The sequence below is a fragment of the Cuculus canorus genome, chromosome 5 (assembly GCF_017976375.1).
Source record: "Cuculus canorus isolate bCucCan1 chromosome 5, bCucCan1.pri, whole genome shotgun sequence".
Taxonomy (NCBI): Eukaryota; Metazoa; Chordata; class Aves; order Cuculiformes; family Cuculidae; genus Cuculus; species Cuculus canorus.
In genome coordinates, this window is record NC_071405.1 from 40,746,417 (window position 1) to 40,767,941 (window position 21,525).

The 21,525-nt window shown below is 46.4% G+C and overlaps 1 protein-coding gene across 1 annotated transcript in view; it reads left to right on the plus strand.

Moving 5' to 3' along the window:
- Positions 1–809: 809 nt before the first annotated feature.
- The window catches only part of TMEM86A (transmembrane protein 86A), a 28,276-nt gene continuing 7,560 nt past the window's right edge, over positions 810–21,525 (plus strand). The window contains exons 1-2 of the mRNA XM_054066716.1: positions 810–924; positions 18,444–18,708. Coding sequence (XP_053922691.1) covers positions 904–924; positions 18,444–18,708 — 286 coding nt within the window. The 5' untranslated portion in view covers positions 810–903. The remainder of the gene's footprint in view (positions 925–18,443; positions 18,709–21,525) is intronic.

The following is a 21,525-nucleotide window of genomic DNA, read 5'->3' on the forward strand; positions in this document are numbered from 1 at the left end:
ACGTCCCTCGCCTTGCTTTGTGCCAACACTAACATTTCTGCAGCGCCGGGATGACCTTGGCAGAAGGATGGGGACGGGGAGGTGAGCTGGGAGGGATCCACAGCCGGGGGGGGGGGCACAGGGGCCGCCGCCAGCTGCTGGGAGCAGGGACAGGGCTGGAAGGGGAGAGGGTCTGCGAAGACCTGCGGGTCTTAGGATGGAGGCGATGGGACAGCTGTGAGATGAGAGAAGCCCTCAGAAGGGGAAAAATGGAGAAATAGGGGGGTAGTGAGGTGTCAAGGCGGAGCAGAAAGGGTGAAAGGCCACGGGGGTCTGCTGGAAGATGGGAAAGCAAAGGGCAGGAGCAGAGGGCAAAGGAGGAGCAAGGCTGGGGCCGGGGATGCGCGGGGCCGGGCAGACGGGGGGGACACGGGAGGGACGGAGGCCGAGCGCATGTCACGGGCTGCACTCCCCCCGCCCCGGGCCGGCAAAGGCAGCGCGGGGGGCGAGGGACCCGCTGTGCGCAGCGAGCCCGTCCCCAGCGCCGCGGTGGGGCCGCACGGGGACCCAGACCCCGCAGCCCGGGGACAGCCCGGCCGCCGCCACAGAGAGCGAAGGCGCCAGCGACACCGCCCGGAGCCGGGACCCGAACGAACCGCGCACCCGCCCGGCAGCGGGACCGGGATGCGCCACCCGTCCTACCCATGCCGCCTTCCCCGCCCGCACTGCCCCCCCGCCCGCGCTTCCCTCTTCCCGCTGCCCGCACCGCCCACACCGCCCGCCCCGTGGGCGGAGCCGACACCTCCCCCCCCCTCCCCCCCGCAGCGCATTCGCGGCGGGGCCCCCTCAGCTGTGACGTCACCGCCGGGTAAAAGGCGCCCCGGCGCAGGCCGGCGGGCAGCGGCGGCGACGGCAGCGGCAGACATGGTGTCCCCCGTCACCGTGGTGAGTGCGGAGCGGGCGGGACCCGGGCTGTCTCCCCTGTCCCCGGCGGTGCCCCCTCCCCGGGCGGTGCTCGCCCCGGCCCGCCTGCCCCCCGGCAGCTGTCGCTCGGGCGGGGCGCCTCCCCATCTCCTCCTCCTCCTCTTGTCGTTTATGTTTTTCGAAGGATCTGCAATACATCTGCTTTGCACAGAACGCGCTTGTGCTCCGGGCGCCTCTGCGCTGGCTGCCCCGGGCTTGCACCGTGGCGGTACCCCGAGCATCCTCTGTCCCCGCGGGAGGTGGCTCTGCTGTTGAGGTGACAGCTTGTCTTGGTCGCTGTGCTGGGCGACCTCCCACCGAGACCTTGTCGCCTCCGACGAGCCAGTCTGGCACTTGTACCATCTAATGCCGTGAGATGGATCGTGTCACCTGTCTGTCTCATGGGGGAGTCATTAATTAATGTAACCAGCAATAAGGTGGCGACTTGCCACTGTCCTGTCAATAGGTGACGTGTGTAGCCACACAGCTGGATTGATGTAGCTGTGGCTCACGCCAGGCTGGACCAGCAGTACTGGGTCCTGGTCCTGAGGTGTTTCAGTGCTGAAAGAAGACAAAATGCTTTTAGCCAGAACAGTAGAGAAGCTGCGCTGTTAGACACGCTGCTTTGCATGTTCCTGTTTCTAGAAAGCAAGGGATTTGTCTGGGTCCACCAGCAGACTAATGCATGCTGTAAGAATAACTGACTGTTGGTGGGAAAGTTGCCTGGTCTTTCGCTGTTCAGCACTGAACAACTATTGCTGGTATCCTGGTTCCCTGAGGACCCATTATTATCCTGCCAGTCCATTGCGTTCTCTCCTGCAGGTAGAAATTCCATCCTTTCCCCGTTCTTAATTCACAAGCCTAGGGTTCAGAACTTTTTATTGCTTTGCCAGTTCTGCACAGTAGCTTGTATCTAATGCTTCAGATGAATTTTCCCCTAGCTATTAACATGTACCTGGTTAAGTTCATCAGCGGCTTGGGGGTGACTTTTGTCTTCAGAGACAGAGGGAAATAGTTTGCAAATTATACCATTGTACTGCCAAACTCTTTATTTATTTATTTATTCATTAAGGCCTTCAAAAAATAACTAAAGTAGTTCTGTGTCACAAGTTAAATTCACCCTTAATACTTCTGGTTACAGTGACTCGTGTACGTGTACTTCGGAAGTAAAATCTTATGCTGGGACAATACAGGAATGGCTCAAAAACTGGCAGAATTTGTTTCATGATCCACAGGAAATAGTACCTGTCTTTTAAGGCTGGTGAATCAGGATGGGCTTGCAAAGTATATTTCAACTGAGCTTTGAAAGCAGTCAACTGGAATGAAGCACAAGGCTGTGTTGGGAAGGGTGTGCATAGTTCAGACTGGATGGCTTTCCCTACTCTAGAAGGTATACTTTAGGAAGGTAACTTGGGAGGGAAAATGAAAAAAATCTGCTTTCTTCACTTCCCCTTTTGATATGTAACAACACATCTTTCTTCTCTGGCTTCATCCCTGACATACTGATTCTTTCCTTCACCCAAGGCAGCTAACGCAGGTGTGAAGCTGCAGAAAGCTGGAGGGATGATAAGTCCGGGAGCTGCGACCAGAGCTGCAGCTGTTTACTATGGCTGTAGTGGTGGGACAGCGTATGATTCTCCAAAGAGCTCATGAAGAAAGAGCTGCCAGCTTTCAGTCTACTAAGGAGCAGTTCTTTGCACATCACCTTCAGTGGGTTTTCACATTGCTCTTCCTCCGAAGGAGCACACTGTGTTGTGGTCCATGAAGGGCAGGCTGAAAAGGTGTTGTGCAGCAGCATGTGCTGCCCAGGAACATGGTTTAGCCCCTGCAGAGCTGCCAGGTGGAGCTGCACAGGGGGTGAGAAGCAGGGTAGCTATACAGCTGGTAGGCTCCTTCCAGCAAATGGCTTGCTGAAGTGAGCAGCAATAGGCAATCTGTCTGGCCACAGCTAGTTCTACCCTTGAGGCCCAGGCCTTATCTTTGTACTGCACTGCCGTTTGTTGCATAGATAGACCAGGTGTTTGGCGCCAGCATGGCTATCTCTGCTGTGACACATGATGGGGATGCTCTCTGTGGGTGCGGCACCTGGGGCATAATCAAAGTAGCCAAAGGAATTGATTTGTCTACAGTGCATATCTTCTCCCAGTACACTGCAGCATCAGGCTCAGTCGGGGGCACACTAGAAGAGCACAGCCGAGAATGACGTGATTTCACTTCCCATTTTATAAGCGATGGCCCTGACTACTGACACACAACCTGGTCTCCTGCATCTCTGCCTCTTTTCTTCTTTTGGGCGCTCTTGTAATAAGAATGAGAAACCCTGAGCTGTAGGTCTACTGTACAATTGATAGCTGGAGGAAACCACACAAGGAAGCACAGACCATGGAGAGGAAGCTAGGAAGAAATTGTGGCTAGGACTGCTTGATTGTGCTGTCTGCCGAGTGTGCATCATGGCCTGGTGGGTTTGGCACATCTGCCCCATGTGCAAGGAGAGGCTGCATTGTGCAGAGCTAGCTGAGCTGTTGTCTCCAGTGCTGCCCAATTCAGACATGCTCACAAATAAAGGAGTCTGGGGCCAAAATACCTTTTAACATATTGTGCTGAGTCCTCAGCTGGGATGAAGCTCGAGGGTACTACTGTTGCCAGATGCCAGACTTCCATGATGCTGGGCTGTGGCAGAGAAGATGCATTTGACTGCCAGACCTGCTGCAGCTGGTGAGCAGGGCTCACTCTGGCTGGAAGTCACCTTGGAGGGAAGCTTTCACTGCTTACTCTGCTAGGCAAGCAGGAGCATCCTTCTCAAGATTTATTCTTCTTGATACTGCTCTGATTAAGAGCTGTTTTTCTGCCTAAAGCCATGTGGGCTCAGAGCTGGCAGTGAGCAGTATTAATAAATGGTGCATTTGCTTCATCGATATGTGAGATTTAATTCCCTTCTTGTTCAGCTATCAGAGGTCCCATCTTAATAAAAGTCCTTTCTGAGGCTGCCTTGTTAGTGATTTTTGTACTGTTTTTTTTTGTTTGTTTGTTTGTTTTTTAAACTGTCAGTTAAGCAGTTTTTAGCATGAGCTTGCAGGAGACAGTCCTTGCCCTAGGGGGCTCTGTCCAGCAGGCACCATGATTGCAGAGGCTGCAAGTGTGCAGGAGATGAGCCTGAAGACATGCAGTCACTCTGGCAGTTGCATAGTGCTCATTGCTGAAAGGGACCTTATTTTCCCCTAAAGTTAGGGCTAAACTTAGGATAGGGCTTCACACCACCTTGAGGAAAATATGGCATGGTAAATATATTAATTGGCTGAGAATAGGTCTGTTTTGGGGGGAAGTTATCATAGAATCATAGAATGGTTTGATTTGGAAGCAACCTTAAAGATCATCCAGTTCCAATGCCCCCTGCCATGGCCAGGGACACCCCCCACCAGACCAGGCTGCTCAAAGCTTCATCCAACCTGGCCTTGAACGCTTCCAGGGAGGGGGCATCCACAGCTTCCCTGGGCAACCTCTGCAAGTGCCTCACCATTAGATGATATTACTGTGCATTTTTGAACAAGATGAACTATGGGCTCTCATCCCTATATCATCTCCTCTGTACCTGACTTTTACTGAAAGGTACAATCTAGAAAGGTGACAATGAGTAACAACTGTTGAATGCACTGGAGAATTGGGTGGGTATCATTTGTGTTTCTGAGAAGGAGCCAAACCACACTGGTCCAGATGAATATAGAAACCTGATGTAAATCATGTTGCTTAGAGACTGTGTGCTATGGCCAATTGTAGCAGTAGTAAGTCTAAGCGTAGTTTTAGATGTTTATTATTAGAAAATGTGCTCTGTAATCCTCAAACTGCTCATATTTTGAACTATTTCAGCCTTTGCTTCTTAAATAGAAGACAAGTATTTCTCCATTAATGAATAAAATGTTGGCAACTGTCAAAATCAGAAGTAACTCTTATGGCGCAGAGGTTAATTTTACTTGTTCTCTTTGTTTATACCCAACATTTTTGCTTTCATTGTAATTTTCCCGATTACTTAAATGCACCATAAATTGGGATTTTATTATGCAGGAGGCTTGTAAAGGCGCACATTTATATACCACATAGATAATTATGGAAATACAGCACTTGTCTAAAAAACCAAAACAATTTAAATGAATTTATAGAAAAGATTTCTAAACATCTGAACTTAATGAAGTAAGGGAAGAAATCATCACCTTAGGTAATCCTTAGCAGGATCTTAGTAACATTTATATCAGTCACAGCTTTTGGAAGAAGCCTAAAAGCTCTGGTCCTTCTGAACAGCAAGCTCTGCTGCCATGTGCCAGCTAGAGCCCAGGCATAGTGTTACATGCCATGATTTATTTTTTCAGGCTGAAATTGCATATTCTTCCTACGACATTGACATTCTTTGCTGTAGTTTTTGCTATGAGAGGATGAGCTTAGATATGGGTAACTGAAATTGGAGGCTACAAAGTGCAGGCTTCTCTCATGCTCTTCCCAGTCCCACTGTGGTTGCATTAAGTAGTTAGTGCTGATTGCTGCTGCAGGCAGTGCTGTAGATTAAAGGCTTCATTAACTCAAGTATATCACTTAAGTCACACGCGTCTGTTGTTCAAAGTATGCTTTGTGTGTTAAGATTATGGGTCCAACTCAGAAGCCTGTACTTACACGTAATTCCCCATAGTGGATGGAGATGTGTTTCTTTTGTTCTCTTTTCCTGTTTAAGTATCTATATCCAAAATGCGTCGAGTATGATGGAAGAGCCAAAGTTATCTTTAGCTGTGGGTAACTGCATAATACTAAGGAAACAATAGCTCCAGTGAAATTAGACTTCTAGAAAAAGATGGCATCTGGAACCTGTCTTCTGCTAGCAGGCAGAAACTCTTGAAAAGCGAAGATCATGAGTTATATAACTCCCTTCCTGCCCAGAGGCTGAAGTGGCTATTACATTAGCACTTAATTTTCCTACTGCCCTTCATGTCACATAGTGCCCAATGAATTTGTAATGACAATAGAGATGGAGGTTTTGCTTACTGCAGCATGCCCAAAATTAAGGGGAGGTTATTGCTTCTTGTAGCTCTTGTGCCCTTCCCATATTGATTTCCTATAGTGCTATAAACTAAATAGCATTTAAGCTAATGGCAGGTTTCTGTAGGACAAGTGTGTCAGTCTGGAGTGTCCCTCCATGTAGTGCTGAACATGAATAAGTGTCCAGGTGACATGGAGCAGTACACTGTGCCTAGGAGATTACATGCCACCAGAGCTGAACTGTGGTAGGTGGACTGGGTGAGAGCTTTCCTGGAAGATTTCAAACATGCTAGGGTAGGAAAGATTTCAAATCCCTGTAAGAGAGCCCAGGGGCTCATACTGCAGACTCTGAGTCAGAATTGCACAAGGCACTGTTTCTTTCTAGGAAGTGCAACTTTTGTCTCTTCTTCTGTTAATTTAATGCTGCAGGCTGATACTTGTGTTGCAAATCTGCCTGTTAGTACTTGTTTCTACCAGCAGGCTACACTTTCTCCCGGAAACTAATTTCTATAGATGACGGCAAAACTTTCCGAGGCTGAGGGGAGATGAGACAAACCATGTTACTGAATTGGCCTTGCGACTTTTGTCAAGTTTGAATGGCTAGGTTTCATTTTTTTGCCTCTCAACAGACACTAGCTTTGGACACAGATATGGTGCCAGCTGGCATCAGGCATTAACTTTCCAATTATGTATTAAAATGAGTGCATTTCTGCTAGTTGCAAGTAGCGTCCGATTGAACTGTTGCTTGCCACCTGATTAGAGCAGGGGATTTTCAAGTGAAACCTTTGATATATCAGTGTGAATCCTGGGAGTGTGTGGGTTAGTGTTTGCACAGGTTAGTGTTTGCAGTAACCACCTCACAACTATTGAGGTTGGCTGACAAAGTCCAATTTATCTTCATGTAATTTGTGTCTGATATTGACTTGCCCAGGTCACATCGTCTTGGCACAAGAATAGATACTGGAAATAAGACCTGTGACCCCACTGTCTTACTTTGATCATACCTCCTGCTGTCTCTAAAAGTGTATTGGTCCCTTGATAACGTGAGGAGGGCTGTTGTTTTTTTTATAAGGTACCAGAGTGGCACCTTCTAAATACATATCTTTGTTGGGATACATTGCTATTTTCCCTTCTAATTCTTCTTCGGCGTCAGTGTTTCACAAGCTTTCAGCCTGCAGGACACGATACACAGGTGGAGTGTTTCATTCAGTTTTCTGTTCGGCACAGGATAAGCAGAGCTGTCCCTTCTGGGTTTCCTAGCACAGTCCTCCTTGCTTTTTTGCTGATCTTATTGCAGCCTCTTGTGAGGATTTGTACAGCGGAAGTCTATTGCATAGAGGTGCCAGCTTTCCCAGCCACTGGCAGCCACCTTGCCCTCCTCCCTCAGTTCAACGTTCCTGTTGCTACTGCAAAAACCTCACCTACGAGGTGTGGATGAATCTGTTGTGTGAGCCAGAAAGGTGAACCACAGAAGTGTCTTTTAGTGCTGGAGGTGGTTGCACCCTTGGCACGTCTTTGGGCATGGCTGGCACAACCTGCATGTGCTACCTGCCTCCTCTGCTACGCTAAAGGCTCTTCAGCTGTATGGCAGCACCAGTGCTTGTAACACTCTGCATTTAGACATGTATTATTTCCCATAGACTGTAGGTAAAATGGTGTCTTCTCTGCTGAAGAAGTTGCTTTTGGATGGAAGGGCCACCCTTCCCTCTCAAACACCAATGCCTGGTGGCAAAGCAGCCTGTGGCAGGGTAGAGCTTTGCCAAGTACCTGTTTTCCCTGAACACCCTTTCTTTCATGCCTCCCCCTGCTTCAGCCAAAGGATGGGCTGGCTGGGGCTCTCCAAAAGGTACGTAAGTGTTGTGGTGTGTTGTGGGGTACAAATAAGGCTGGAGATAGGAGAGTGAAGGCAAAAGGTGGTGCTGTTTTCTGCTGTGGCCATGCCCCACAGCCAGTATGTTGGTCTTGCCAAACCCCTCCAAGGTGATGCTTAGAGCAATGTAAAACCTAACACTGCTTCTTCCTGGTAACTGAAATCTGCATTCCCTTTCACAGAACAGTGTGACATAAAAAATAATGTGTCCTGAGACGATGTGCTTGTAGCCTGGAATCCATCCCCAGGATGAGTTGTGGACACTTTTCCATAAGCAGTAGAATTTTTTGTTATCTGAATTCTAGTGTGACAAGCCAACTAACTGCCCCTTCCCATCCTGAAAGGAATTGCTTGGGGTAGGCACTGACTGTATTTCAGGGTGGTGGTTGGCTGGCTCCTGAAGTTCCCTGTGGCTTCACAGCATCCTCCTGAGGTCCTGGGCATCAGTAAGGGATGCAGCCCCACCTGACCTCACTCACTTAGGAAATGTCTGTGCCTTTGTGTTGGCAGCACTGCAGCTCTGATGAGCAAAATGAAAAGACAGAGTCATTGTGGTTCAGTTTTTAAACATCTGCAAGGAATTCTTTTGTGAGTGTTACAACAAAGGAAATGCTCAGAGCGGCTTGCCTTCTGCTGCGCAGAAAGGAAGATATGGAATCCCAGGAGGGAAAAGCAATCTCTACTCTGAGAAAAGATGCTGGCCAACAAATGCTATTTTTTGCTTTTATTTTGGAAATCCAATGGACTACTCTGAAAGCATTGGTCTGTGACAGCTCCTACAGCCCTGCAGAGACATTTGAATTCTTGAGTGGGGTTTTTTGGTCATTGGCAATGGTACATTGCTGACCGTACTCAGAAGGCCATCTCCAAAAGTGCTGACAGCTTTAGGATTGCTACAGATGTGGAGTCAATCGTTCCTGCAGGTTAAGAAAAGGTTTTTAAAATAGCACTGCTTGTGGTCCTTTGCCGGTCTGGTAGACAGGACAGATGATGCTTGGTGATGGAAAAAAGCAAAACCAGCCCAAACAAAACAACCTCAAATATCCAAGCTCAATCTTGGGTGAAATGTGTTAGTCTGTAATTTGATTTTTATAAGTTAACATCTGCTAAAGAAAGACTTTCTCATCTTGAAGGCTTCCCTGCAGTCCCAGAAAGCTAAGGGCATATACTCCAGTGGCTTTGTAAGGTATTGGTATTGGCTGGTGGAGCGGTATCTCATTTTGCCTGGTCTGACAGCAGTAGGTCTTGCGTAGTAGAAGGTCCCAGAAACACTATTGCATAACTTGTTGACTGCAGCTAGTCAAGCTAACACATTTTCTTCTTCTAATCAGTACAAGACATACCTTTATGGATGCTGTAACTTTCCTAGTTGCTGGGGGGAACACTGTAGTCCAGTGTCTCAAAAATAGCTTTTGGTAGTGGCATAGTTTAAAAGAAAAGAAACAGGAGTGGATTCTTGATGCAATGTATGGCACAGCTAGTGTCCCGATGCAGTGGAGATTATTTCCTTGGCTCCAGAACCACCTGCCTCTATCTTAGATTGTTATGGGACTGTTCCCTCCCATTTCTAATCCTCCTGTAAGGAGCTGTTTGAAGGAGAGACTTCAGTTTCCTATTTGTGACTTTCCCCCATGCCATTTTATATCCCAGGCGTTTGCAGATGCATTGCTTTTTTTTTTTTTTTTTTTTTAAACTTGTGGGTATAGCAGCAAAGTGGTGCAATGTCTCAGGTCACATTGGCTGCTGAGCCAAACTGACCTCATCAGCAGCCCCGTGAGCATGGTCAGCGTGACTGCTCAGCATGCAGCATGTTTTAATTTCTTTGTTAAGCACGTGAAGACAAGACAGGACTGCTGTTGTATTTGTATTGCAGCTTTGCTAATGTGGGCTTTGCTGTTTCTATGTGAGTGGCAGTTTGGCTCCTCTTGCCTTAACCTGGTAAGGGACAGAAGTGAAGGCTGCCTGCCCCCTTTTGTCTGTTATCACCCTTCTCCCTGACCACTGCTCAAGGATTCAACTATCCAAGACAATCGCCTTCAGAAATTTACTCCCATACAAGAGACAATAGGGGCTTTGGTGGTAGATCACAGCATGGTTAAGGTAAAGCACTGGGTAGTAGAGGCTTCTCTTGAGCAGTTTCTGTGGCTAGGGACCGATGGCAGTCTGTGGTGGAGAAATCCCACTTGGAGAACATACATCAGGAAAGAGAACTTTGCCACAGCTGCATATGCAATCTTGCATCACTGGCACTCCTACGACATGATGAGCCTTCCTCACGTGCTCCCCAGCTGGCTAGGTACAAAATGTCTATTCTCGACGCTTGCCTGCTGCCACTCAGCTGGGTGGCCGTGCTGTGCCCTTGCTGTGCCCAGGCATGCTGCCACGCTGCAGGGACTTGAGCTGTGGTTTCCCCTGGGAGCAGCTGGTGCAGGCGAATGTTGCCCTGCTGCCAGGCAGCACATGCCAAGCTGCCAGGTGGCTGTGGGGAAACTGCCACTCCAAATTTCCTCGCTTCTTTCTGCATCTGGAGCAAAGATGTTTGGAAGATTTTATCCTTGGTGCTGATAAGTTTTCATCCCCACCCTGGTTAATCCGGAGATTAGGTTGAATGTTGATGTAACTGCAAGTTGGGCAGGACTAGAAATGAGAATTTTTGTTGTGGCTCTTGTTTCTGCTTGCAGCTGTGTGTGTAGCAGCCCAGCCCTGCACAGGGGCCCTTGTTAGATGCCAATTTGATTAAACCTTACCCACTGCCTGCTCCCCAATGTCTCCCCCCAAAAGTGACTTTTCTGATGCCAAGAACTCGTGCAGCAATATAGATGAGTTCACCACTCAAGGACTGTGAAGGCCTGTGCCAAATTTTTAATTGTATTTTTCTGGCAAATAGCCATGGATTGGTCTTAAGAAAAAGAAGTTGAATATTTCTAGTTCTCAGCCCTGCGTCAGTCCATTGCAGAGCAAAGCTGGGAAGTGCAGCTGGAGCTTACTTTACTTAACTGGGAGGAGGAAGAGAGTACCCAGGCTGCTAGGGTAGAGAGAGGGGTAAAAAAAGCCAACAAACCAGCCCTGTTTTGCAGGAGATGTTGAAGAGACCCTGGGGGTGGAAGAGCTGCCTTGGACCCACTGCTCCTTCCACATGTGGCTGAGCTGGGATGATTGTCCTTTTGCAGGTGGGAAGGTTTCAGGCCAAACCCTGTTCCTTTTGGCTTGTGCTGAACAATAGAGGCTCTTCTGTCAGACAAACACATGATTTTTTGACCACTTGCAAACAGGTCTATCTGGATAGCCAAGCATGAGCCCAGTTTTGCTGCATTACCCTTGTTGGAGAAATGGAGACTCTGGATTGTGCTGGGGTATGCCAGTGGCTGCAATAAAGCACCACAAGGCCTAGTAAAACTCATTGCATGGCATAGGCATGATGGAGACAGAGGGAGGTGATTCTGCCCCTCTATTCCTCTCTTGTGAGACCTCATCTGTAGTATTGTGTCCAGTTCTGGAATTCTCAACAGAAAAAGGATATGATGCTGTTGGGATGGGTCCGGAGGAGGGCCACAAAGATGCTTAGGGGGCTGGAGCACCTCCCATACAAGGGCAGGCTGAGAGAGTTGGGGTTGTTCAGCCTGGAGAAGAGGAGGCTTCGAGGAGATCTTATAGCAACCTTCCAGTACCTAAAGGGGCTACAAGAAAGCTGGGAAGGGACTGTTTACAAAGGTTTGTAGTGATAGCACTAGGGGCAATGGGTATAAACTGGAGAGGGGCAGATTTAGACTAGACATACGGAGGAATTTCTACACTATGAGAGTGGTGAGGCACTGGCATGGGTTGCCCAGGGAAGTTGTGGATGTCCCGTCCCTGGAGGTGTTCAAGGCCAGGTTGGATGGGGCCTTGGGCAGCCTGATCTGGTGGGATGTGTCCCTGCCCATGGCAGGAGGGTTGGAACTGCATGATCTTTAAGGTCCCTTCCAACCCAAAGTATTCTATAATTCTATGATTATCAGCACACACATTCTCCCAGAGGCAAATCGTGTACCATCTGAGTAATTTATCAGCTATTTTACAAGCCCATCTTAGGTGGAGCCTTGATGATCTTCTCTCCACTTGAGTGGAGGAGGGTTTGTCAATCACCCTGAATTTCCTGCAGCATGTCGAACCTGTTCAGGAGCCATCTGCCTTGGATACTCACCTGTGGCACCTCCAAAGCAACCACAAAACCTCTTATTAATTGCATAAATATGTTGCACCAACACAGTATTCCAGGCAGGTTGATTGGCTGTTTCAGTAACTCTTCACCACCCTCCATAAACAAGCACTTTTCCTCAGAATTTTATTAATGAACAACTTGGGGCACGTATGAGCCAATGCTTCTTTCCTTGACAAAAGGCAATTGGTTCTCCCCCAGGAGCACATGTGCTCCTGCAGGAGGGTAGAATTGGAGGTGAAGCACTTTGCACTCAGCTACACTCACAGTTAGGGCTATCCCAGCTTGCCCTAATATTTCAGCAGCTCTGGGGTGTGAGAAGAGCCAACTGGCTTACCCCTTTGTCTCACCCATCTTCTCCTATCTCACCTCTGCAAGCCACCTAGGAGGGATGCAGGGCTGAGCAGCTAGAGTGACTGCTGGGGCCTGTGCTCTGTGGCCAGGCATGGGCCCCTGCTAGCACTGGTTGTTGCTGATGGCCCCTGTGTCCAACCAGGATAGGGAAGATGTAAATGGTGAATATGAGTACTGAGCAGCTGAATCCTCCCTATTACACACACATCTGGCCTCCTGCCTAAAAATTCCCTCTCTTTTATCAGTTTCAATGTGTATCCATTCAGAAGGCTTGATTTTGCACCATCTGAGCAAGCAAGCAAGTCCAAGAGGATGGCAGCGTTGTAGTCAGCTTGAGTGGGTCTGTGGCCAGGAATTGCCTAACACTGCTGCGTTTCTCCTTGATTCAGCAAAAGTTGATGGGTCATTTAATTTTGGGGGAAAATCAGCTGCCTCTTGCTAGTGTCTGTGCACACACAGGCTTCTCCTTATGGAAGCTCATTTTGGTTAAGAACAAAGATGGGTTTTCTATAGACTAAACTGGTGGGGAATTGTGTTGGTCCCCTGTTGCTCCATAGATGAGAGCCTATTGCACATACATATACTTTGTCCTAACTGTGGTCCATGCCCAGGCTGAAGTAGCTCTCCCTCAGTGACTCAGACTGCACAGAGTATCATCAGCACTTTGCAAGTAGCCGCATCTTCTGGTGAAAGAGAAACACAAGCCATGGGCTTGCAGTGGCAGCATAATACATGTCAACAAAGCCACATAAATATTTATTGGTGCGCAACTGGCGGTAAGAGCTATTCTCACAGTAGGGAAGAACCAAGACAGGATCTATGATGCAGGTTGCCAAAAGCCAGGAGGAAGAGCTCAGCCTTGGGTACACAAAATGATACTCAGCCAGCCAAGGCCATCGGGAGGGATGGGTGGAGGACAATGGCCCAGCTTTTTTTGGCCAGTGTTCACAGACATGCTCAAGTGTTGCTCAGTAGAATAGCTGGGGTATTATTTTTGAAACACTTTTCCTGGAAAGCAGCATTTTTCAGCCCAGTAGGTGTGAGCCTTATCTCCACCACAGGTTGGCACACAGCTGTGTGGAAGAGGCTGTGTTCTCATTCAAGGGACTTGTGGAGGGAAGAGCATTATTTGATACTCCATGTTGTTTCCTGAGACCAGTGCAACGCTTTGTCCAACTTAAGCATTTCAATGCTTCTGGTGTTCTTTTGTACCTCAGAAGCAAGATGTCTCCTTCCCTGTGGCAGCTGGATTTTTTTCATCCCACTTGTAATGTAGATACAGACAAATGACTCCAAAATATTGAAGAAAATCAGGACACTGTCTTACAAATGCAGCTGTTCCTCTGTGGATGCAGCTTATTCTGGGGTAAAGGAACTAGCTGTATATTTTTTGGCTTGGTGATATGCCTGCAGGAGTCGGAACAAGCTGACTGTGCTGCTGGGGAGCAGCATAGATGTTCCCAGGTCATACCCCATACTGAGTGTTGGCTTATATAGCTGTGAATCATGAGCAGCTCCTAGTGCAGCATAGCAGAGAGGTGCAAGTAGAGATTGTCCAGCAGGGACCCCATGGCTCTTGGTGAGTCACCAATAACTAATTTGTGGATGTAGCTTGTCAGCTGTTAGATGAAGCTTTTCGTCATATCTATGTGCTACATCTCGTACTTTGCACATTGGGAACTTCATGTCAGTCCTTATTACCCAGTTACTTCTCAGGTATGCCACTTCTCCTGTAACTATTTCTTCATCGCCTAGCCTAACCTCTCAAGAGATCTTATTACATAAATACTAAATCCCAGTGTGGTTGGAATACTTGTGTGGTAGTGTCATCTGTCATGGTTGAACAATAGCAAGAATGAAATGAGCAGTATTTCAAATTGGTGCATAGTGAGAATGGACAAAACAAGAGTGGACACTGTAAACCTATGAATCTCTAGCAGGGAGGTGGGTTTCCAAGTCTTGAACCACCAGAGATCTGCATGTGACAAAACTATGTTCTGTTTGAAGACTGCAGAATCATAGAATGGTTGAGGTTGGAAGAGACCTTTGGAGATCTGCTGCAAAATGTCATGGTGAGAGCCGGGAAACAACTTCCTTCTGGTCTGCCTAAGTCTTGGAGGTTTTCCTTTGATTCAGTTGGATTAGGTAATTTACTAAATGATACTTTTCAATGTAATTCCACAAAAACAGAGATAGTGGCTTTACAGTAATTTAAACTAATTTTTAAAGATTCTAAGTAACCTGGTAGTCATAACAGTTGTGAAAATGCCCTAAATTATGCTCACCTTAGAAGTGCAAAACTTGGAAATACTGCCTTGTTACTGTATTCAGGATATTTTCTTTACTGCATTTGAGCACAGGAGAAATTAGCAGTGGAAGAAGAAAAGTGGCAAGAAAAATGCAATAGAATTTGTAACAAAATGGCAAAACCCAGCTTGAAGCGATGACAATAACATACATTATCAAAAAGTATCATGCCACCTGCATTGAGTGGCAACACCACGGCACAGCCCCATCTCACGTTCTGTCTTTGAGAGACAGGTACAAAGGAAATAGGTGGTTTGATGGAATTTATCTGTGCAGCCAAGAAATAATGTACCCATGAAATAATGATGAGGTACAGGCAAGTCTAGTCATGGATTATGTGCTTGGTTTTCCTCAAGCCACATCATCCACTTGTGTGGGTACATGATTTCCCAATACCAGCCTTGACGTGTCCTCCAGGTGGCAAGTTGCCCCATCACCTCTCCCCAAACATCAACTATGTGTCCAGCCAGAGGGCAATCCTCTGGTTGCCTCAGTTTTCCTTGGAAGACTTCTCCCAAGTATTTCCAGTGCCACACCATCGTCCTGGCAGGATGTGCTGCCTGGTCCTCAGCTGTGCAGGTACCTCTGTCTCAGCAAAGAGTGTCCCACATAGGGCATTTGGTCAGAGTGATGACAGGGTCTCTACTGAGCTGCAGCGTTCAGTAATGGGCAAAGGCATATTTGCAAGTAACTGAATCATAATTGTAGAAAAAGTGTAAAAGAATGAAGTGTTAATGATGAGAAGACTGTAGCCCTTCTAGATATACAAGGTTATTCTTACAGGAGGACTTCATAACACTGTAAATTCCAGGCATACGCACGAGTAAGTAAGACTGGAATCTGACCCCTTATGCCTGAAAAATTCCTTAATTATTATTAGGATGGAAACGATACAAACCATTATTTTAAAATAATGCTGGCTAGGCTGGGAAGATTCATATTCAAATAGTAAGAAATGGTAAATTTGGGTTTACCAAGCAAACGTAATCTTTCTGCACAAGTGCATATCCTACATTCAGGCAAGGTTATATCCTATAACCAGGCAAGGTTCCTGGGGAAAATGACAAGTGTAATTAAAACCTGTTTCATCATGCATGCACCCAGGGGAGGGCAAGCTGTGATTGTAGTGGTAACTGTTCCTGGCAGGTGTTTTTCTTGTAATATCAAGTATTAAATAAAACTTCCTATGTTTATTAACCCAAATACTCTCCTGTATGCTTCTAACAGTGTTTTTCTTGTAATATCAAGTATTAAATAAAACTTCCTATGTTTATTAACCCAAATACTCTCCTGTATGCTTCTAACAGTGCCTCTGTGATGTGTTGCAAATAAGGCTGAAGTTGGACTTTATCTTTCAGCATAAACTTTTGTATTCAGAGGTACAAACCTATCTGCCTTTGCTGAGACAGTTACCGGGACCTGGAGCGCTGTGGATGCTGCGATTTCTTTTGCACTTTGTAGCTCTGGAGGTTGTTTGTTTTCTGTGCTGAAGATCTTAGGTACATTATGGTGTAGCAGGGATCTTCCACAACTCGTTGGGGGAGAGGAAGAAACCCTGCTATATGTGTTGTCATATCTTGCCTGCAACTGTGAGAGAATGAATGTGGTCACCTGCATTTTAAGTAAGAGTCAGAAGGGGAAGAGGCAGAGCCGGAGCCAGGCACTGGCTTTGGATAGTGTGAGCTGGATGTGTCACTTCAGATAGTTCACAGGCACCCCCCCAGTGCTGTGAGACTACAAGGTCTTTTATGACTTTTATTTCAAGTTCTTTTGTTATTTGCTGCCAGAATTCTCCCAAGTAATGTAGTAAAGAAGTGGTAAATGATCATTAATTTAGACAACCTAAGCAGAGGACTGAAAATGGGCTCCACATGTAATACAAGAAAGTTAACAGCTTGCTGATGTCCTTTGTGAGTGAATTGTGTAGCCTGGTTGTTTAATGGAGTGTTTAAAAATTGTGTCGGCAATAGCCTATGAATAATGAAATACATTACTGCTAAGAAACTGCTGATATGCTAGGGAAATTTCTATCAGATGTGAGGACAATTTTGAAAGCACTGTCTTTGTGGGATGCCCTTTATTTATGGGCTTGCTGCTTCAGAGATTGCATTCCCTTTTTACATACTGCAAGTGAAGATGCTCTCCACTGTCTCTGCCTCACAGCTTCACCTGAATCCCTTTGCTTTTGTCTGTAAAAGCTCATGGATGTCAAAGAGTTTAGGCTTTATTAACTGAGCACTGTAAGAATGGAGTTATTTGCTGTGCAGTCTTAAAGCATTCTATGTTTTTTCCCAAAGGCACATTGCATCAAATGAAGATGGACGTTGGTTTTGTGTCACAGCAATATCCCATGATGCAGGACACAGAAATAGGGCCAAGTGATTTGGAAAAAGAGACCAGTATTTTGCAGGTTTTTGGAACGTGGGCTTCTTGCGTGAGAGAAGCAGTCCGTGAGTGTCGCACAGATTTTGAAGGACTTTGCAGTGTGAACTCAGTTCTGATGCTATGATGATGCCATGTCCTTCTCAAGTGCACAAGGCCTCTGCGTGCTTTGGCCATGAGTAGTGGGAAGTTGTGCTACTAAGCAACTAAATCTTGCTTGGCCAAAGAAATGAGAAGATTGAGAGTGAATCCCTGTTTGCAGGGCAGCTCTGGAGGTTGAACTGCCTTAACTGCAGGAGGAAACATCACAGGACATAGCTCAGGCAGGCACCTGAGGCAATCACAATCTCTTTATTTGCTCCTTGTTTTGGCCCTCAGCTGCACTCCAGAAGTAAATAAAATCATATCTTTGTTTCTCATGTGGGGCTTTTCCCCACCTGCACTAAAATGCAGAAGTGTCACAGGAGGGCAGGTGAACACGATATGCACCTATCACTGTTCTCAGCTAAGTGTATGCTAAGAGCAGACCCAGCCTGTGGAGCTTTGTGCCCGGCCTCTGCTGTGGCTTTTTTATGAGTAGCCTAGTATTCATACTGCATTTTTGCATCAGGATTTACACAGTAGAGCCCTGAGTCAAAATGTTTCCTGCAATATAGGCAGTATGTTATTAGTGTAAAGCTAGAACAAAGCATCACATGATTGATGTTTATATTAGTCAGCTGAGGAAGTGACAGCCTCACCTGGGAAGTTGTTGTGGTGGGTTTTAAAGGTATGTGGTGATGCCAACAGCAAGTTCCAGGCGTGAGGCTATAGGGCAGAGAATGGGTTAGAGGAGAGATTATATCCCCAGGGTGATCTGTAACTGCATAAGGAAGAGGATCTGGCAAAATGGGAGGGAAGATTTGGACTTCATTGGCTTTTTTTGCAGCTGGGATATTTCTTGGGAGTGCAGTGTTTTTGCAGCTACTAAAAAGGAGCTGTATAAAAGGGGTGAGTCTAAACACAAGATAGTTGGCAAGGACCACCTGAAGAGTTTGACTAAAGGGCTAAACATTTTCAGTAGAACAAATGAAGAGAAAAGGTATCTAAAACTTTCTCCACCACTCAAAACCTATCCTGCCAGCTAACAAGCATCTTTAGCAGATAGGGGAATAAAGGTCTAGGCTGAGGATCATAGTCAAGTTCAACCAGCCTTTCTCAGGACAGAAATGCTGCCAACTGCCAGTATAGATGAAAATTCAGCTTTCAAGAGGAAGGAGATAGTTCTGTTACGCAGTTTATCAATTATACAGTTTATCAGTTTCCACTGGTGTTTCTGATGATCCTATTAAATTATCTTTCTTTAATATTTGTTTTGGTTTTTTTTTTCAGGTGAGGAGTGAAGGCCCCAAACTGGTGCCCTTCTTTAAAGCCACTTGTGTCTATTTTGTCCTCTGGCTGCCAACTTCCAGTCCCTCCTGGTTCAGTGCCCTCATCAAATGTTTGCCTATCTTCTGCCTGTGGGTTTTCCTTCTGGCTCATGGAATTAACTTCTTGGTGTCACACCGGAGCGCCAGCCGCATCCTAGCAGGACTCATATTCTCAGCAGTGGGAGACGCCTTTCTCATCTGGCAGGAGCAGGGCTACTTCATTCATGGTGAGTGCAGTATCAGTCATAAAGGGATGTCCAGCTCTTACTCTTTTTATTTAGTAATGAGTTGCTGGGCCACATGTTTTGTTTATTCATATACAGCTTAAGCCCTAGGCAGTAGGAAGCACTCATCCTTTGACAAAAATCCATCATAGTTAGAGGAGTCATACCATGGATGAGTCTTCTCCTGAGCTTCTCTTCAGGTTATAGGGTTAATTGGGGCAGGTTTGGTTCCCTGACATGTGCTTACAGCATCTCAGCTGTCTGGAACTGGTAAGGTGGCATGGGCAGAATCCCTGGGGAACAGGAACACTCATGGCACTCAGCAGCTCCTGTGAAGCTACAGGAAGTATCTACCTTCTATCTCTATGCAGGGACATTTGTCACCCTTTGCTACAAGGATCAGAAATAGGACAGATGGTGCAAAGGTCCTCAGTGGAGAACAAGTGGAGAGAACCCTTATGTAGACAAGCCCATAGCCTGGGGAAGTTGTTTAAGTGGATGCTAGAAACTAAAGCATCAGAAATCTTGCCTTACTTGCAGGTTCATCAGTATGAATCATGTAGCCTGTTGTACAAGACGTCTATTTTGCAAGACATGTAAATGATGGGGAATCAAGGACAAATCTTACCACAATGGCCTGTCATCTCTACAGAAAGATACACGTCTCTCAGAGCAAAACAAGCTTGTTTTATTTTGCTAGTTTGCAGACTAGAACATAATGCTGTAGATTAATCATTGAAAGCCACGTTGAACCTGCCTGCAGCAACACTCTCTCTGGCCTTGGACTGTTACAAGGAATCAGCAGTAGTTCAGTCCTTAACTAAACTGACTGGTAGGGTTTCTGAAGTTAATTTAACCAGCATGGGGATCTTACTTAACACCTACCATTAATTGGCTGCTGTGACTGTCCCATGGGAAAATGTGATGAGACTAAGGAATTTTTCTGACTTGTGCTGTTGCAAGCTCTGAAAATGAAAGGCTTTTTTTTCACCCCTCTTATGAAGTCAGTATTTAGTTTTATTCTGGGATTCCCACAACCTCTTTCTTCATGAGAGGGAAGTATGTGTAATGCTAGATATGAAAGCCCAAATGCTCTAAGTCTGGTTTTAATCTTGCTTCCCAAGGGCTTATCCCAATCTCATTAAAAGTTCATGTAAAAAATTTTACTGATTTCGGTGGGGTTTAGATTAGGCCCTGAGGATTGGATCTGTCTGGCTGAACCCCAGGCATGTTGTTGAGGACCTCCAGACTTCTCTTGGGGTGCCATCTCCACTGTGCCGAGTGTTGGCATTCTCATTGATGAGCCTACTCCTAACTGTGGTACCAGGCTCAGCTCAACTTCTTGTGCTTGTTGCGCTTCCTGGAGTTGCTCTTTGAGCTGTGGCTTGGAAAACATTCAAGGCCTGAATCTCACCATCACTATTTCTATACATTGACTACTCCACTTCCCTGTAGCTGGGATCTCTGAGTTGCCTCTCCGGTTTAGTGCTAGAGGAAGGTCAACCAGTCACAGCAATTCAGTGTCTCAATGTATTTTAATCTGAAAATAAGTTGGATTTTTTGACCCTTGTCTCACAACTGAGAAGTGTTGCTTTGTAGGTTTACATGCATTTTTCTTCTTAAGGAGAAGAAAAGCTCTCTTGGAGCATGTTGAAAATCTCAACCTTCATCCTGGGCTTCCTGCATGCCTCAGTCCTTGCTAATCCAAGCTACCATCTTCTGTAGTGAAGTGTTAATGTCTGTGTTTCAGCTGTTAGCAGAAAAAGCACACTACCGCACTTCATCCTTCACCTCTCATGTAAAATGTATTTTCTCCTGTTTAAGACTCAGCAGGTTGCTGTTGTTGACAACTGGCAATATTCAACCTTTTGACATCGTTGATTGAGGGAATTTGAAATTTCAGGAGAGTAAGAGGAAATACTAGATAAAATGTACTTTGTGTTTAATTTCTATGGCCTTCAGACTGAAAAAAAGGGTTGGGAACTGGGCTAATTTGAATAGCTTTTGAGACAATGAGTTTATAAAAGGACATTTGTTCATTATTTTATAGGGGAGTGAGAGCCTGGGAACCTAATCTTGGCACACTTGGCTTTTTCTCAGTTTTGCTGTTTCAATCCACTAATAACACACTATTTTCTGACTAGTGTCTTAACTGCATGTAGAAGATACTTTACAGTGTTAACATCCACCTCCTTAGGGAGCAGGCACTTAGAAACAATTTATGCATTTGGTGAACACTGCATGGTGAACAAGGGACTAACAAAAAAGCCTTATTGCCAGCCTGAGGGGAAACTCCAGGCACAGGGAGGAGGAAGGATGCCCAGGGGAAGGAAGTGGACAGAGAGGAGATGGTCTGATCAGGGAAGACCAGGTTAAAGGCTGAGAAATGCAAGAGAAATCCTCCCCACCCTCCCTGTGCAGCCATCACAGGTTTCCCCAGTTCCTGACTTGATTTTTGGGTGTTGAATAAGCAAACTTGGGAGCTGACTCTATCGGATGTGACCAGCCTCACCACTCATCACAAAACTCCTCCTGCCTTTCTGGGCTTCTGTTTGGCTGCTGCATGCTGTCCTCCTCTACTCTTGTTCCTTCTTGTCAGCTGCCTGCATGAAGCACAATACATTGTTCAGTTTCATATCCCAGAACCCTCCATATAGTGCCACTAAAGGAAAAACCACTCATCACTGTTAGGGCAAAATAACCTCCTCCTTACATATGCCCCCAGGGCTATAGCTTTTCTTGCCCTGTAACACTATAAACAGCTCTTGTCATAAATCCCTCCTCAGGGCTATGCCCGTGATGTCTAATAGCTCTGTGAAA